General features: G+C 43.7%; 1 protein-coding gene across 4 annotated transcripts in view; it reads left to right on the top strand.

The window, feature by feature from the left end:
* The window catches only part of TRIM33 (tripartite motif containing 33), a 218,282-nt gene that overhangs the window by 119,266 nt on the left and 80,551 nt on the right, over window positions 1–18,465 (top strand). For all 4 annotated transcript variants that reach the window (XM_077294962.1, XM_077294965.1, XM_077294964.1 and 1 more), the window contains exons 5-6: window positions 6,641–6,757; window positions 7,676–7,790. In XM_077294962.1, coding sequence (XP_077151077.1) covers window positions 6,641–6,757; window positions 7,676–7,790 — 232 coding nt within the window. The remainder of the gene's footprint in view (window positions 1–6,640; window positions 6,758–7,675; window positions 7,791–18,465) is intronic.

Raw genomic sequence — 18,465 nt, 5'->3', positions numbered from 1 at the left:
AACACTGTGAGCCTTTCTTAAGCCATGAATTTGGTTTGCCAGAGGCTCACAATTTAAAGAGTTAAAGCATGTGACCAAACATGGATGAATAAAGACCACAGTTTTTTTTTTCACTGCATCGCGTCCGGAGTGCTGGTCGGTACCCTGAGGATCTATCAGTTTTGTATAGTGCTGCTTACTGTTGAGGATAGAGACAGAAAAAGAAACATTTTGATTTACTCTTTCTTTCTCATTTAAATACAAAAATTAATATGTGGTATCGCTGCTTCTGTGAAAGTACTGTTTTTCCAAATATAAATCTAATTTAACCATTAGATAAAAGCACTAAAGAAAGTAACACGAATGGCAAAATTGTTTTTGCTTTTTCCTGTCCCTGCAATACTACCAATACCACAAAAATATTACAATATGAAGCGATCAAAACACATCTTTTCCAAAATTTTGTCAATAAAAATGTCCAATCACCACGCAAAAAAAAGCATATACATCTATTGAGGTCTTCCTAAACTATCCACAGAGTATTCAGCTCCGGTACAATGCCCACTCTACTACTGCAATCCTATTATTATAACATTTCTAGCATTCTCGTGTAACAGATTTGTTGGCATATCTGGAGTTTTCAACCATGGTTTCCATACCCTTTCAACCCTTTTTTGTGCATTAAATTTTGTTTCTTAGAAAACCTAATTAACAAAATCATAAATCTTGTGAATGATAGAGTAGGAAGATTCCTTTATCTAATGGGAAAAATATGCTTATTAGGTTGGAATAGGATGCTTGATAGGTCTATTTGAACGATGTTCCATTTCATCCTCCAATAAACTCAAGATACAGATTTTAGTATTTGCATGTAGGACTGTCAACTTTCACTGTGAAGAGTACCAATAACTGTGTTTCAGAATGTTCTCAGGTCTGAACATTCCCACATCATCTGCATCAGGTTAGCATTTGCTACATTAGGGTATGTGTCCACGGTCCCGAATCCCAGCGATTTGGTCGCAGCGGATACCCCACTCTACCCAAAGCGCTGCCCCCGTTTGTTCGGGCTGTGATTCCGCATGTGTTCATTCTATACATAGACTGTGTTATTTATCTTTCGGAGCCACCTGCGTGTTTGTACGCATAGTGGAGATGGGATTTCATAAATCCCATCCACTATGCTGTAACATCTGGACGCTGTGGATTGGACACTGCGGCTGTACTCAGCGTCTAATCCACAGCAAATACGGAAGGAGTACGCCTCGTGGAAACATAGCCTTACAAGGGAACACTAAAATACCACATTCTAGATGTCACTGAATGAAATATTCTAGTTGAAAATCTTTATTCATTGCATATTGGAAGTCATTGACAACAATAAAACACAAAAATGATCAATGTAAATCAAACCTACTAGGCCAGACTGATCCAACTTCAGTGGAATTGCCTCAAGACAAGGAAATGATGCTCAGTAGTGTGCGTGGCCTCCAAGTGCCTGTATGACCTTCCTACAACGCCTGGGCATGGTCCTGATGAGTCTGCGGATGTTCTCCTGAGGGATCTCCTCTTAGATCTGGATTAAAGCATCAGTCAACTCCTGAACAGTCTCTGGTCCAACGTGGTGTTTATGGTTGGAACGAAACCTGATGTCTCAGATTGGACTTGGGTCTAGGGAACGGGCAGGCCAGTCCATAGTATCAATGCCTTCATGCAGGAACTGCTGACACACTTCAGCCGCATGAGGTCTAGCATTGCAATAAAGTGCTCAAAAAAATTATGGGAACGCTTACATTGTGTGTTTAACTCCAAATCACACTTATGTGAAATCGCCCTGTCCAGTTATGAAGCATCACTGATTGTGAATCAATTTCTACTGCGGTTTGCAAATGGAACAGACAACAGGTAGAAGTGATAGGCAATTAGCAAGACAACCCCCTATAAAGGTGTGGTTCTGCAGGTAGTGACCACAGACCATTTCTCTGTTCTCACCCTTTTTGGCTGTTCTGGTCATTCATTTTGTAATTTCTCTCTCCTCTAGATGTACAGTAGCATGAGGCAGTGTTTACAACCCACAGAAGTTGCTCAGGTAGCGCACCTCATCCAGGATGGCACATCAATGTGAGATGTGGTAAGAAGGGTAGCTGTGTCTGTCCGCACAGTGTCCAGGGCATGTAGCAGATGCGAGGAGACAGGCCAGTACACCAGGAGTCGTGGAGGGGGCCATAGGTGGGCAACAACCCAGCAGCAGGACCGCTAGCTCCTCCTTTGTGCTAGGAGGAGCAGTGCCAGAGCTCTGCAAAATAACCTCTAGCAGGCCACTAACATCCATGTGTCTGCTCAATCTGTCAGAAACAGACTCAATGAGGGTGGTATGAGGGCCCGACACCGTGCAGGGTGATTGCCATTTACCAGAGAACACCAAGATTGGCACATTCGACATTGGCGCCGTGTGCTCTTCACGGATGTGATCAGGTTCACAATGAGCACGCGTGACAGATGTGACAAAGTCTGGAGACTCCATGGAGAACATTCTGCTGCCTGCATCATTCTCCAGCATGACCAGTTTGTTAGTGGGGAGGATAATTATTTGGAGGGTCGCACAGCCCTCTATGTGCCAGCCAGAGGGTATCCTAATTGCCAGTGGGTACCATAATTGCCAGTAGGTACCGGGATGAGAGCCTCACACCCATTGTTAAGACCATATGCTTCTTCACTGGGACCTGGGTTCCTTTTCATGCATGGTAATGCTAGGCCTCATGTGGCTGAAGTGTGTCAGCAGATACTGCATGATGAAGGCATTGATGCTATGGACTGCCCTGCCAGTTCCCCAGACCTGAATCCAAACGAGTACATCTGGAACGTCATGTCTTGTTCCATCCACCAACGCCATGTTGCGCCACAGACTGTCCAGGAGTTGACTGGTGCGTTAATCCAGGTCTGGGAGGAGATCCCACAAAAGAACATCCGCTGCCTCATCCAGACCATATCCAGGCGATGTAGTGTGGTTGTACAGGCACATGGAGGCCACACACACTACTGAACATCATTCCCTTGTCCCTTGAAGCTGGATCAGCCTGTAATTCGATTTTCCAATTTGATTTTAAGTATCATTCCAAATCCAGACCTCCATGAAATATTAAGTTTGATTTACATTGATCATTTTTGTTTTCAACACATTCCACTATGTAATGAATAAAGATTTGCAGCTAGAATATTTCATTTAGTCTACGTTCACATTTGCGGTCTGCGCCGCAGCGTCGGGCGCCGCAGCGTCGCTGCATGCGTCATGCGCCCCTATATTTAACATGGGGGCGCATGGACATGCGTCGCACTTGCGTTTTGCGCCGCTTGCGTCACTGCGGCGCCCGCGTCCGGGCGCAGAGGACGCAGCAAGTTGCATTTTTGCTGCGTCCAAAATCAATGAAAAAAAGGACGCATGCGGCGCAAAACGCAGCGTTGTGCATGCGTTTTGCTGCGTTTTTGTTTGCGTTGTGCGTTCCGGCGCCGACGCTGCGGCGCACAACGCAAATGTAAACGTAGCCTTAGTGATATCTAAGATGTGGGCTTTTAGTGTTCCCTTTATATTTTTGAGCAGTGTATGATGTTTAAATCAGGTTTTTGTATTCAATGTCATTTTGTGATAATCTTTAGAGGGAAGCTACAGTCAAACCTTTTTCCTAGTTACTGCTCATAATGCAGTGTTGTGTTATCAGTTTTTTCAAGTTATCTTATGGTTTCTTATTAAGGGTATGTGCACACGTCAGGATTTCTTGCAGAAATTTCCTGAAGAAAACCGGACATTTTCTGCAAGAAATACGCATTTTTTTTTTTGCGTGTTTTTTTCCCGTTTTTTTCGCCTTTTTTTTTTTTTTTTTTTTTTTAGCATTTTGCAAGCGAAATTAGCTTGCAGAATGCTAAAGTTTTCCAAGCGATCTGTAGCATCACTTGGAAAACTGACTGACAGGTTGGTCACACTTGTCAAACATAGTGTTTGACAAGTGTGACCAACTTTTTACTATAGATGCTGCCTATGCAGCATCAATAGTAAAAGATAGAATGTTTAAAAATAATTTAAAAAAAAATAAAATAAATGGTTATACTCACCTGCAGACAGCCGATCTCCTCAGCGGCGTCCGTTCCTATAGATGGTGTGTGTGTGTGCAGGACCTTCGATGACGTCGCGGTCACGTGAGCGGTCACGCGACCAATCACAAGACCGCAACGTCATCGCATGTCCTTCACACACACCATCTATAGGAACGGAAGCGGCCACGTGCACCGCTGAGAGGCGGGAAGACTCCGGGGCCATCGAAGGTGAGTGTATCACTATTTTTTATTTTAATTATTTTTTTTTTTTTACCAATTATATGGTGCCCAGTCCGTGGAGGAGAGTCTCCTCTCCTCCACCCTGGGTACCAACCGCACATGATCTGTTTACTTCCCGCATGGTGTGCACAGCCACATGCGGAAAGTAAGTAGATCAATGCACTCCTAGGTGTGCGGAATCCCCGCAATTCCGCAAATTTAATGAACATGTTGCTTTTTTTTCCGCTATGCGATTTTTTTCGCGGGAAAAAAATGCAACATTTGCACAAGAAATGCGGAATACACTGTAAATAATAGGCATAGGTAAAAGGTTTTTTCGCGTTTTTATAGCGAAAAATACTGAACGTGTGCACATGGCCTAAGGGGTCTGCAAGCAGGGTTTCTCTTATCAACTAGGTATTGTACGATCTCATCTCCTCACATTGTACAGAAGGCTGGACAATGCCCCAAGACCAGAAGATACTGTCTACTGCTACAGCGGTTTTTGCTTTAACATATCTGTATTAAGTATGGTGAAATAGTTTGTTTTAGGCAGGTGTATAAAAATTTCTGCTAAGTAAGAATGCTTTAAAAAAAGCTTCTAGTTTTATTTTTATCAGTTACAGAAACACTCCTAAAATCGTATTTTTTGCGAAACCTGTCTAAGTACGTGTTGTAATGCAATAAGATATTTACCGATCGACGTCTTCCCTGGTTTCCAACACCACTTCGGTCAACTTCACTTACGTGACTGAAGTTCGGACTAAACAGGTTACATATGGACCTGTCCATGAGACACAAAAGGGGTTTCCATTTTATATGTTTAAAGGGAATCTATCACCCCTGGGACACTTTTCAGCTGTAGTAGGAATGCTAAGCTAGTCTTGCTGTCAAGATGTGGATAAATAGCCTTTTATTTTATTATGCTAATGATTTCTACCAGGCTCCGGGGCGTGCGGTGACTGGAAGAAAACCCTGCCTCCGCTTTTCATTATACGATGACCCTCTCTCATGCCCGTCACACCGACTTGAGACGTGCAGTTGTGCTGGGATCCAGTGCATGTGCCCTGCACTTCCTCGACAATCGGTACCTCTTCTTTATTTCTATGGTCCAGTTCTTGTGCACAAGCACGGCGCACAAGAACGCTGAATACACTGACCAGAGAAGGAAAAAATACAGATTGTCGAGCGAGTGCAGGGCGCATGCGTGGCATTCCGGAGCCACAACTGCACATCACAGGTCAGTGTGATGGGAGGGGGGTGATAGTATAATGAAGAGCGGAGGCCCCCGGAGCCTGGGAGAAATCATTTAAAATATATTTTTTTTCTCTACATCTAGACAGCAACTATGAGGCATACAGGTAAGACTAGATTAACATTTCTATTACCTTTATGCCCATAGTAATGGCTGAAGTGTGTTCCAGGGGTGACAGATTCCCTTTAAGAACTGTACATATTTTTTCAGTTAATGGTCTATATTTTATATTTGTATGGTAGTATAGCACATTGTTTTTGGGGTAAATAGGCTCTTTTTTTATTTTGATTTCTCCTTATTTTCTGTTTCAGGCATAAGTTTGCCCATGTATTACTAGTAATCATTCACAGTTGTGCCTTTCAGATGCGCTTAGGTTGTTAATGTATTGGTATTAGTTATGCATATGCAGTTTTGAGTAATAGTACCATTTGGCTTCCCTGCACATGATATATGGTATGCGCAGTGCCTATAGCGGCAGTAATCTTTCAGCAGTGGCAGCACAATCACTGTATTGTGAAAAGGTCTTCGTTTAGAGGAGCCAATTCTGAACAAAGTCTCATCATTCACAATTGCCTCTGGTTAATGTTAAAATAAGGGGAATGAATGATTAGAATAGCAGTAGCAATGACAGCTGGATGAAAAAAAAAAAAGGAATTTTAGACTTTTTTTGTTGTTGTTATTATTATTAACAGGGTTTCCCCACAAATTAAATTTATGTATCCATAGGATAGGTCTTTAATAGTGATGAGCGAATATACTCGGTACTCAAGATTTCCCGAGATTTACATCTGTTAGCCAGCATAAGTACATGTGGGGGTTGCCTGGTTGCTAGGGAATCCTAGTGTATGTTGCGACCAAAAAAATTAATTCTCTTAACTCGCACTACTTTGTAAATGTAGATAAAAGATTAGAAAAGACAGAGAAATGGTATTTCCATCTACAGCCGTTGTAGATATTTAATATATGAGATGTTTATCATATATATGTTTATGAGCCATAAGGAACCATCGTCTGCATCTTGGAAAGGGTTTAAAGGTAATAATACTGTGTCCTGGGCGTTCTTTGTGACAGTGTAAATAATAAAGATTATTCTTTTATCAGATACCAATTTTTGGAGGAGGCCTTTCAGAACCAGAAGGGTGCTATTGAGAGCCTCTTGATTAAGCTCTTGGAAAAAAAGAATTATGTTCACTTTGCTGCTCATCAGGTTCAGAACAGGTAAATTTATATTTTTCTAATACTTTAATAAGAAATGTTAAAGATCCTCTTAACTTGTTTCTAAGCTGTTAGACTTCATGTATAAAACCAAGTGTCCATGCCACTTTTGCCATTGAAGAGTTGTTGTTTTTTTAATTTTTCACCATAGTTAGGGCCTTTACTGGGACGACATTTGTGTCCATTTTTGATAATTTTCCCAAAAGTCCAAGTTCTGTTTTTTTTCCTACTAAAGAAAATGCTAACGTTACTGACCCTTTTGCTGTAAAAAAAGAAAAAAAAAAAAAAAAAAAAGTGATAAATGACAGTTATAGCCAAAATGTACAACGAAACCTCAAAAGTTGGGGAAAAATAACATTTAATATAATCGACATTCCTGCTTATATTGGGTATATTTTTTTTGTTTGACATATTTTTTTTTTTCTGGTGAAGTCTAAACATTTATCTTTGCCCCCAAAACAGTGCAAATTCTTTCTTTTTTTAGATATCGTTGAAACTACTACAAAGAAATTGCATCTTTTGTTCTTTGGTTATTTTAAGTTAAAAGGGGGTTGTCGAGATTTTTTGCAAAACTGTCTAAAGGGAGGGAATGTGTTTAACACCATTATCCCAGCATTGACAGTGCATTGATTTCGATGAGCACCATGAAATGCCTTAATTTTTCTGTTGTGGTGGTACTTCTATTAAAAAAGACTACTCTCCTGGTTCTCTAGCGAATTACATTTAATCATTAGTACTCCCAGTAGTGAGGAGCCCTACAATCAATTTAATTTGAAGCTACTGTCAAGGGGTTGTCAAAAGTGGACAGCCCCTTTTTAAATTATGACTTAAATTGATAGCACAGGATCCCTCCCCTTTCCCTCTTGCTCATATAGACATGGTTTATATTAAATCTCCGTTATTGTTTTGTGTGCTCTGCAGGATAAAAGAAGTGAATGAAACTAATAAAAGAGTGGAACAGGAAATTAAAGTTGCTATCTTCACCTTAATAAATGAAATTAATAAGAAGGGCAAATCTCTTTTACAGCAGCTGGAGGTATGAGACATTTTCATTTTTCTTTTCTTTCCTATCCATTTTTGTGTTTTGATAAATGATTTTATATAATAAAGAAGAAAAAAAATCTATATTATCAAAATAATTCAACATTCTAAGATATGCACAGAGAATTGTGAACCGGAGAAACCTAAAGAAGCCCTTTCATTTTTTTCCCTTCAACTGCACCCCTCCTCCACACCTGATTATCTACCACCCTGCTCTTCTTGTATGCACTTATTTCCATGAATTTCAACCTCCTGTTTCCTTCCCTTCAGCCTTAAAGATGTAGTCCAGGTTTGGCACGAAAGTCTGCAGCCACTCTGTGACTGCAGACTGGCGAATCCTCACAACGCACTCTGGATTCTTTGGTGCCGGCATTGGGAACATGAGTGCAATATGCATACTCCCTTCCGTACTCTGATTGCATCTGCACGGCCTTGCTCAATACCAGTGAATTGAGCGAGGCTGTGTACGTCTAGTTGGAATGTGACCGGAGGTATGCATAATATTTTCCTATGTTATTAAAAAAAAACAAAAAAACAATAGATTATCACTAAACAGTCAGGAGACTGAACTGTCATCTACTCCATTATAATTGTGTTCTGCTATCTGTGTCATCTTAATCATCAGCTATGTTTAAGAAATTTCTGTCCTGCCTTGTGGAGAAAGTGTTTTGGTACATTCCATGAAATTTCATCATATATAAAGTTCTGGTGTGTGTGTGTGTGTGAGAAATTTCATCATATATAAAGTTCTGGTGTGTGTGTGTATAATATATATATATATATATATATATATATATATATATATATATATATATATATATATATATATATATATATATATATATATATATATATATATATATATCAAGCTGCTGCATGGGATATACCATCGACAGATATGGAGGTGGCTGACATGGAGAAATCCTACCAATGGCTGGAGAAAGCTGGACTCCAAGACAGCACAGAGGCACTAATAGCGGCACATCATAGAAGCAGGAATCTACCACAGAAGACAAGACCCAAGGTGCAGTCTATGCAAAGAATCCTCAGAAACCGTGCAACACATAGTGGCAGCATGCAAAATGCAAGCAGGAACAGCGTATACCGAACGCCACAACCAAGTAGCGGGAATTGTATACAGCAACATCTGCACAGCATATGGGAGACCCCAGAGAAAGGTATTGGCTAATCAACCAGACATTGTGATAACAGTTCCATCCAACTAACACCCTATAACCTGCCTTACAACAACATGGAAGCTCCTGTGAGGCATCATAGCCTCCAAGCTACAGAAACATATGAACCAGTACATGAATCCAGCTCAGAAAGGCATTTGGCTTACACCAGAGGCTTTCAGCACCAGCTCCTAATAGAGCAGTCACTCAAGACAAGATCCAGACAGACCAATCTCAGCACAGCCTGGATTGACTACAGGAAAGCCTATGACTCAGTGCCACACACATGGAAACTCAATGGGACTATGGAGAACAACATTGGAAGTCAACACAAGACAACTAGCGCAAGTGACCATCAAATGCGGCATATACCAAGATTGATGCACTGTCCCCATTGCTGTTCTGTTCTCTTAGTCAGATAATTACAGAGTCTGGAATGGCTGGAAAAAGCTGGACTCCCGAGACAGCACAGAGGCACTAATCATATCGGCACAAGAGCAAGCACTAAGTACCATATCCATAGAAGCAGGAATCTACCACACAAGACAAGACCTAAGATGCAGACTATGCAAAGAAGCAGTCCAACACAGTGACAGGATGCAAAATGCAAGCAGGAACAGCGTATACCGAACGCCACAACCAAGTAGCAGGAATTGTATACAGGAACATGTGCACAGCATGTGGACTAAGTCCTGATGGGAGACCCCAGAGCAAGTGGTGGAGAATGAAAGGGCTAAAATCCTGTGAACTATCCTGAAAAGAGTAATAATGACATTGTCTGTCTGTATGGCTGGCTTCAAAACATTGAGGACTCGGAAATAGGCAACATTGAGGACTATAGATGGAGTGGTCAACCAGCAGATGAAACGCACATCATACTTCCCTTTGAACTCAGAAGACGTCCAGCAATTCCATCAGCTCAGAACTAACAGAAAAAAATGTTGGGAATCCGTTACACAAAAGTACTCTTCTGAAAAATCTTGCTAGAAGAGACATGTAACCCCTTCACGACATGATGTAGGCGTACGTCATATCTTGTGTCCTTGCATGGGATGCGGGTTCGCAAGACAAGCTTTTATTTTCCCACCACATGATGGCTGATTTCATGTTAACAGCTGAAGGGGAACTTGCTCATCTTCTCTCCAAATCGCACCTCACCACTTGTGCACTTGACCCCATCCCACCTCTTCCCCAACCTCACCACCACACTAATCCCATCCCTAACCCATCTCTTCAACCTATCACTAACTTCTGGTACCTTCCCCACTGCTTTCAAACATGCCACTTTATTCGGACTCCCATGACAGCACCACGAGAGAGGGGATCCGCCCCTTTAGGAACAGGAAACCCACAGATACAAAAGGGCGGCACCTCTCCCACGCATCAGTTGGTTTCCTGTTCCTAACGGGACGGGATCCTACAGATTTTACAAAAGGATCCCAGGCCGGCCGGCCGACTCGGGTAGCAAGGGGGTCTCCTACCTCGGCCGGTGCGGAGTCCCTGGTAGATGTCGCAATGGTCCTGGCAGGGCTGCATATGGGCGACATTCCAGCAGAGAGCGGTCACCGGTGGTGTCCTGTCTCTAGACCAGCGCCGCGTAAGTATGTCCCCTGGGTCCCCTCCTTCTGGGGTAGCTGGGGTCTCAGGTATGCGGCGATGCTTGGCGCCATCCGGAGGTGCTGCGGCTCTGTCCGGCGTCCTCGCCGCTCTTTGCGCTGATGGGAAGCGCTGGGAGGCCGGGTGACGCCGGGGGAGGAGTCGGCAGTCACTTCCGGGGTCCTGCGCATGCGCAGTGAATACCAAGATGGCGGCGCCCACCGGTACAGCGTCGCCGGCGTTCTGAGCCCCGGGGGGTTTACCACCTGCACCAGGGGGAGGCCGGAAGAGGTAATCAGGGGAGCGCTAGGCACAGCTGCTGACCGGGGGAGAGATTATAAAAAGAACTCCGGATCGTGATCCCTTGCTTCTGGCCTCATATCTGGTGAAGATGGAGGACGAGCACGTGCAGCTTCTGGAAGCCCAGAAGCCTAAAGAGAAGGATCGCGACAAAAGGAGTAGTGAATCTGGCCACAAAAGCACCTCCAGACAGGGGTCTGGAACGTCAGCCAGGAGAAATCCCCCTCGGATTCCGGTACTTTTTCTTTGGGCAGCGCTGGTAAGTGATCTTCGTGAAAGTTCACTCAGTGACATGATTCCCCTCATATGTTCCATTATAGGGGAAGAAATGTGCCGGGAAGGCGAAACACAGGGAATGTGGAATCTGCGGGGTTCCCCTACCTGATTCGTGCCCTAAAAAGTTATGTGGCCCCTGTATACAGCAGACGGTGAGGTCTCAGGAAAGGGGAGAGAGGGAGAGCATTATATCTACAGGGATTAGATTGCTTTACTTACCCCCCTCAGGTGGCGGAGGAATCCCTTACTATGACCACCAGCTTAAAGGAGATGATCAGAATGGAGGTCAGACAATCCTTAAAGGGTTTTTCTCAAGGAGGAAGCTCTAAATCCAAAGCTCCGTTACTCTCCGATTCTTCAGTAGAAGAGGATAAGGAGGAAGTTTTCTCCGGTTCGGCTGCGTCATCCTCTTCCTCGGATGAGGACACCGCCCGCTTCTGTCTACCCCTCGAACGAGTAGATAAGCTGGTCAAGGTGGTCAGAGGAACGATGGGCATAACGGAACCGAGACCCCAACTTTCCAAGGAGGAAATTATGTTCAGTGGGTTGGAGCAGAAAAAACGTAGAGTCTTCCCGCTTAACGAAAAAATCCAGGCTCTTATCAGTAAAGAGTGGAAAAAACCTGAGAGAAAGGGTTCTTTACCCCCAGCGCAGAAGCGCAGATATCCGTTTGATGATCCTGCAGTCACCAACTGGGAAAAAGCCCCTAAGTTGGATGCGGCAATAGCCAAAGTGGCCAAACGGGCCTCTCTCCCCTTTGAGGACATGGGGACCCTTAAGGACCCCCTTGATAGAAAAGCGGACACCTTTCTAAAAAGTACCTGGGAGATGGCGGCCGGTTCTTTAAGGCCTGCGGTGGCTTCAACCTGTACAGCCAGATCAATGATGGTTTGGTTGGAACAATTAGAGACTCAGTTAAAAGAAGGTGCATCAAGGGATTCTATCCTGACTGCCTTACCACTGATCCAAGAAGCAGCTGCTTTCTTATCAGATGCGTCTATTGACTCTGTCAAAATGGCTGCTAGGGCAGCAGGTCTCTCGAATGCGGTCAGAAGGGCTCTTTGGCTGAAATGTTGGCCAGGCGATATACAGTCAAAATCAAAACTCTGCATCATTCCATGTAAAGGGGAGTATCTATCCGGGCCCACCTTAGATGAACTCCTAGAAAAAGCGGGAGATGACAGAAAGAAGTTCCCCAACCTGCTGGGATCCTACCGTCGTCCCTTTAATAAAAGAAGGTTCGGTCGCGGAGGGAAGCGTACCTTTTCACCTTCAAGGGATCGGTCTAGGTGGGACGACAGACGTAGACGAGGTACGGGATATATGTTCCGTCGTTCCTCAAAAGAAAGGAAGAAGGAGGACAAATGACTAGGAGCCCCGGTGGGGGGTAGACTTTCGCATTTTGGTTCAGAATGGTCAGAGATCACGAATAGTGTCTGGGTTCAAGATACTATTTCTCGAGGTCTTACTCTTGAGTTTTGCCATACCCCACGGGATAAATTTATGTTAACACCCTTACGTTCTAATCCCCTAGAACAATCTGCTCTAGAAGAAGAGGTTTGGTCTCTCTGTTCTAAAAATGTTCTTACACAGGTTCCAGAGACTGATAGAGGGAAAGGATTCTATTCTCCCTTGTTTCTTATTCAGAAACCTGATAACTCGTATAGAACCATTATAAATCTCAGACATCTTAATAGTTTTTTGGTTAAGCATACCTTTAAGATGGAGTCCATTAGCTCAACAATAAAGATACTGTTCAAAAACTGCTTCATGGTGGTAGTCGACTTAAAGGATGCCTATTACCACGTACCTATTCATGCGGATTTCCAGCAGTTCTTGAGGGTAGCAGTATTAATGGGAGGAGTTGTTTATCACTTTCAGTACAGAGCTCTTCCTTTCGGTATAACATCAGCCCCTAGAGTATTCTCAAAAATAGTGGCAGAGGTGATGGCTCACTTGCGAGAAGCTAATGTCCTTATTGTCCCATACCTTGACGATTTCCTCATAATAGGTAACTCGGTAGAACACTGTTTGTCTCAACTAGAACTAACTAGGGTTACGCTGGAACGCCTGGGCTGGATAATTAATTTTGAAAAGTCTCGATTACAGCCTCAAAAAATTCAGAAGTTTCTGGGCTTATTACTAGATTCAACTACACAGCAGTGTTATCTTCCGGAAAATAAACTATCTCAGATTCAGCATCAGGTACAAAAAGCAGTAAATACACCCTCTATGACCCTGCGGCAAGCTATGTCCCTGTTGGGGTCCCTCACATCGTGCATACCAGCGGTAAGGTGGGCACACTTTCACACTAGATCCCTCCAGAAAGAGATTTTGTTTAAGGATAGGATCTTGAGGGGTGTATTAGAGGAAAAAATAACGCTAGAACCAGCGACTCTCAAATCCCTAAGTTGGTGGCTGGATAGGGATAATTTGTCAGCAGGTGTTCCCTGGATGATAGACGTGTCCCGGGTTGTGACTACGGATGCCAGCTCCTCAGGTTGGGGGGCTCACATGAATGACATTGTAGTGCAAGGCCAATGGGAACCATACTCAACATCCTCTTCCAATCAGAGAGAATTATTAGCAATCGAATTGTCAGTTAAAAACCTCCTCATGTATCTGCAGGGCCACCACGTCAGGATCCTCTCAGACAACCGGGTGGCAGTCTCCTATATAAATCATCAAGGAGGGACACACTCCGAGGCTCTGATGCAGATCACAGATCGTCTCCTCCGGATGGCAGAAGAGAATTTACAATCCTTGACTGCTTTGCACATCACAGGAAAAGACAACATAAAAGCGGACTTTCTCAGCCGCAACGTTCTAAAGCAAGGAGAATGGTCTCTAAACGGAGACATCTTCAAACAGATTGTACGCTTGTGGGGTCAACCGGTAGTGGACCTATTTGCCACAAGAGAAAACAAAAAAGTAAAAAACTTTTGTTCCCTAAATCCCAGGGAAAATCCACTGGCAGTGGACGCATTCCTCATAAAATGGGATTTTTCTCTGGCCTACGCCTTCCCGCCACTGAACCTACTACCTCTAGTGGTGAGGAAGGTCAGAGAAGATCGTGCGAGACTCATTCTGATTGCTCCCTTTTGGCCCAGGAGAACCTGGTTTTCATGGCTCAGGACGATGTCAGTGGGCGATCCCTGGGTACTTCCAGACATCCCAAATTTACTCTCCCAGGGGCCGATACTCCATCCACAAGTGAAGGGACTTCATTTGACGGCTTGGAGTTTGAGCGGTCATTGTTAGAAAATAAAGGCTTCTCTCCTAAATTAGTCGATACCCTTTTAAGAAGTAGAAAGCCAATAACAACAAGAATCTACTCCAGAACCTGGAGAAAGTTCTTAACTTTCTCAGAATTTAATATCAATGATGGTGTACCAATACGTCAAATATTGGAATTTTTGCAAAGAGGGTTAGAGTTAAAACTCTCCACAAGCACATTAAAAGTACAAGTTTCTGCACTTGGGGCCCTGTTCTCATGTAATATTGCGGGAAACTACTGGGTGTCGAGATTCATTAAGGCGGTCGGTAGAATTAGACCACTTTATAGAAACAAAATGGTACCATGGGATTTAAATCTTGTCCTTTCTTCTTTGACAAAGCCCCCTTTTGAGCCGTTGAATGAAGCCTCAGTCGGGATGTTGTCTCTCAAAACAGCTTTCCTAGTAGCTATAACATCAGCTCGCAGGATAGGAGACATCCAGGCACTCTCTAGACTTCCCCCGTATATAGAATTTCTCCAGGATAGAGTTATCCTAAGACCGGACCCAGCCTACTTACCAAAAGTAGTATCCCAGTTTCACAGATCGCAGGAGATAGTTTTACCTTCGTTTATCCCTAATCCTTCTAACCCTAAAGAAAGGGAGCTCCATACCTTAGATGTCAGGAGATGCCTTCTTCAATATATCTCGGTCACTAATGATTGGAAGAAGGATAATGCACTATTCCTGTCCTTCCAAGGTCCAAGGAAAGGGGCTAGAGCATCTAAATACATACTAGCTAAATGGATTAGGGAGGCTATCTCTCTTGCTTACACGACAGGTGGGGGTCCGGCTCCGCAGAATCTGAGGGCACATTCCACCCGAGCCATGGCGTCATCCTGGGCAGAGAGGTCTGGAGTGTCGGTCGACCAGATATGTAAGGCGGCCACATGGTCATCCCCTTCCACCTTTTTCAAACACTATAGATTGGACTTGGGGTTCTCCTCAGATCTCACCTTCGGGTTAAGGGTGCTGCAGGCTGTTGTCCCTCCCTAAAAATGGCTTACATCTCTGTAAATCTCTCGTGGTGCTGTCATGGGAGTCCGAATAAAGCATTAAGCTACTTACGGGTAGCGGCATTTTTCGGAGGCCCATGACAGCACCCTTAGTTCCCTCCCTTTTCACATGGGGTTGCACAACTTGGGGTTATAAATAACTAAATAATTTAAAGAAGAAATGTTATCTTCTCACGTGTGTTACTTTATTAAAGTCATTGTGTTTAATTGTATGCAATATTGTGTTTGCTTGTCATTAACTGCGGTAGTCCTCTCAGGCTCTGTAATCCAACTGATGCGTGGGAGAGGTGCCGCCCTTTTGTATCTGTGGGTTTCCTGTTCCTAAAGGGGCGGATCCCCTCTCTCGTGGTGCTGTCATGGGCCTCCGAAAAATGCCGCTACCCGTAAGTAGCTTAATGCTATCACACGTATCCTCAAAAAGCCATCACTTTACCCCAAACCTATGTCCAGCTATCGCCCCATATCTTTGCTCCCATTTACATCCAAACTCCTTGAGCAGCACGTCCATGCTGAACTTTCCTCTCACTTTGCATCTAACTCTCTCTGAGACCACCTACAATCTGGCTTCCGTCTCCACCATTCCACTGAGACTTCCCAGACCAAAATTACTAACGACTTACTTACAGCCAAAGCTAACAGACAATTCTCTATACTCTTCCTTCTAGACCTGTCCTCTGCCTTCGACACAGTTGACCACTGCCTCCTACTGCAGATCCTCTCTTCCTTTGGGGTCAAAGACCTCACCCTATCTTGGATCTCCTCATACCTTACCAACCGCACATTTAGCTTTTTTTACTCCCATACTACCTCTTCATCTCTCCCCCTCTCTGTTGGTGTCCCTCAAGGCTCTGTCCTTGGGCCCTTACTCTTCTCAATCTATACACTCGGCCTGGGACAACTCATAAGGTCCTATGGCTTCCAGTACCATCTATATGCTGATGACACTCAGATCTACCTCTCTGGCCCAGATGTCACCTCTCTGCTCTCCAGAATCCTAGAGTGTCTATCAGCCATATCCTCCGTCTTCTCCTCTCGCTTCCTCAAGCTCAATGTGGACAAATCTCAACTAATTATCTTACCTCCATCTCTCATATCTTCTCTACCTGATCTATCTATCAAAATAAATGAAATCACACTTTCCCCTGTCCCCAAAATCCGCTGCCTCGGAGTAACCCTGGATTCTAACCTGTCCTTCAAACCGCACATCCAAGCTCTTGCCACCTCATGTCGCCTCCAGCTCAAAAATATTTCCAGAATCCGTCCTTTCCTCAACCCTCACTCTACCAAAATGCTTGTGCATGTCCTAATCATCTCCTGCCTCGACTACTGCAACATCCTCCTCTGTGGCCTACCTTCTAACACTCTCGCACCCCTCCAGTCCGTCCTTAACTCTGCTGCCCAACTAATTAATCTTTCCTCGCTACACTCCTGCTTCCCCTCTTTGCAAATCCCTTCATTGGCTCCCAATTTCCCAGCGTATCCAGTTTAAACTACTAACACTCAACTACAAAGCCATCCATAACCTTTCTCCTCCGTATATTTCCAAACTAATCTCTCAATATCTTCCCTCACGTAATCTCTGGTCTTCCCAAGACCTCCTTCTCTTCACGCTTATTCGCTCCTCACCCAATCGCCTCCAAGACTTCTCCCAAATATCCCCCATCCTCTGGAATTCTGTGCCCCAACACGTCCGGTTATCCACCACATTTGGATCCTTCAAATGAAACCTGAAAACCCACCTCTTCAAAGAAGCTTACAGCCTGTAATGACCACACGGCCACCTCAACACCATCTGAGCTACTGCAACCCTCGACCTACTGTCTCCTTCCCCATAATCCTGTAGAATGTAAGCCCGCAAGGGCAGGGTCCTCTTCCCTCTGTATCAGTCTGTCATTGTTATTTGTGTTTACTGTAAGTGATATTTGTATTTAGATGTAATCCCTTCTCATGTACAGCACCATGGAATTAATGGTGCTATATAAATAAATAATAACACTGGAGCTTTGCATACGGCGATTAACCTGTTAAATCCTGCCGTCAATTTCTGACAGCGGCATTTAACACGTGCCGATGTGTACTGCTCGTGCCATGCTCCCATTGGCGCAACTATGACATTATTGCGGGCTACTAGTGGGTTGTCGACAGCTGGGATGCCTGTCATTACGATACTACTGTGAAAGCCTGTGTTTACAGGAGATTGTAATTTTAGCAATACATAACAGTGGTGATGCTCTACTTTGTGTAGTACAAGTTGTGATCAGACGTTCGTAGATTCCAGTCCCCTAAGGGGGACGATTAACTTCTTCACGCCTTGGCCATCTTCCTTTTTTTTCTCTCCCCAATTTTGTTTTTCTTACCCCTTTTCCAAGGGCCATAACTTTTATTTTTCTATCTTATATCAGTATGAGGACTTGTTTTTTGCAGGACGACTTGTACTTTTGAATGACACCATTCATTCTGTTGCATACCATTAATTTCTGTGTAGTGGTACTGACCCGGAGAATCACATTGCCTAGTCAGTTTTGCTTTATAGTGAACATGGTAAATAAAAAAAATTATTTTTTTTTATCCCGTTTTTCAGTACACGATGTGGTAAAATGATTTCTGTCATTCAAGACAAGTCCTCATATGGCTGTATTGACAAAATTGTAAAAGTAATTGCTCTTGAAAGAAGGTGAGAATAAAACAAAAGAAAAATGTTCATGCTTGAAGGAGTTAAAATACTAGACGGTTTTTATTAATTTCACCGCCACAGTGGTAGCACTGATATAATTTCCGTGCTCTGCAGGAAACAGTGAGGCATGGTGGAGGTTCCTTGCAAGTTTTGGGCTGTGATTTAGCAAATGGAGTTGGAGATTTGATCAAGATTAATGTTTTCCTCAATAATGGAAAATGCAGGCAGATACTTGTCCATCATGCAATACCATCATGAAACTATCTGGCTCCAAATGTATTTTGCAGCAGGCCAACAACCTCAAGCATATACCGTAATCATTACCCTATAAAGAACCATCTTCACCGTAAAGCACAAG

This window comes from Ranitomeya variabilis, chromosome 3 (genome assembly GCF_051348905.1).
Source record: "Ranitomeya variabilis isolate aRanVar5 chromosome 3, aRanVar5.hap1, whole genome shotgun sequence".
NCBI lineage: Eukaryota > Metazoa > Chordata > Amphibia > Anura > Dendrobatidae > Ranitomeya > Ranitomeya variabilis.
Note: the sequence above shows the minus strand (reverse complement) of the source record. Positions and strands in the feature narration are given on the sequence as shown.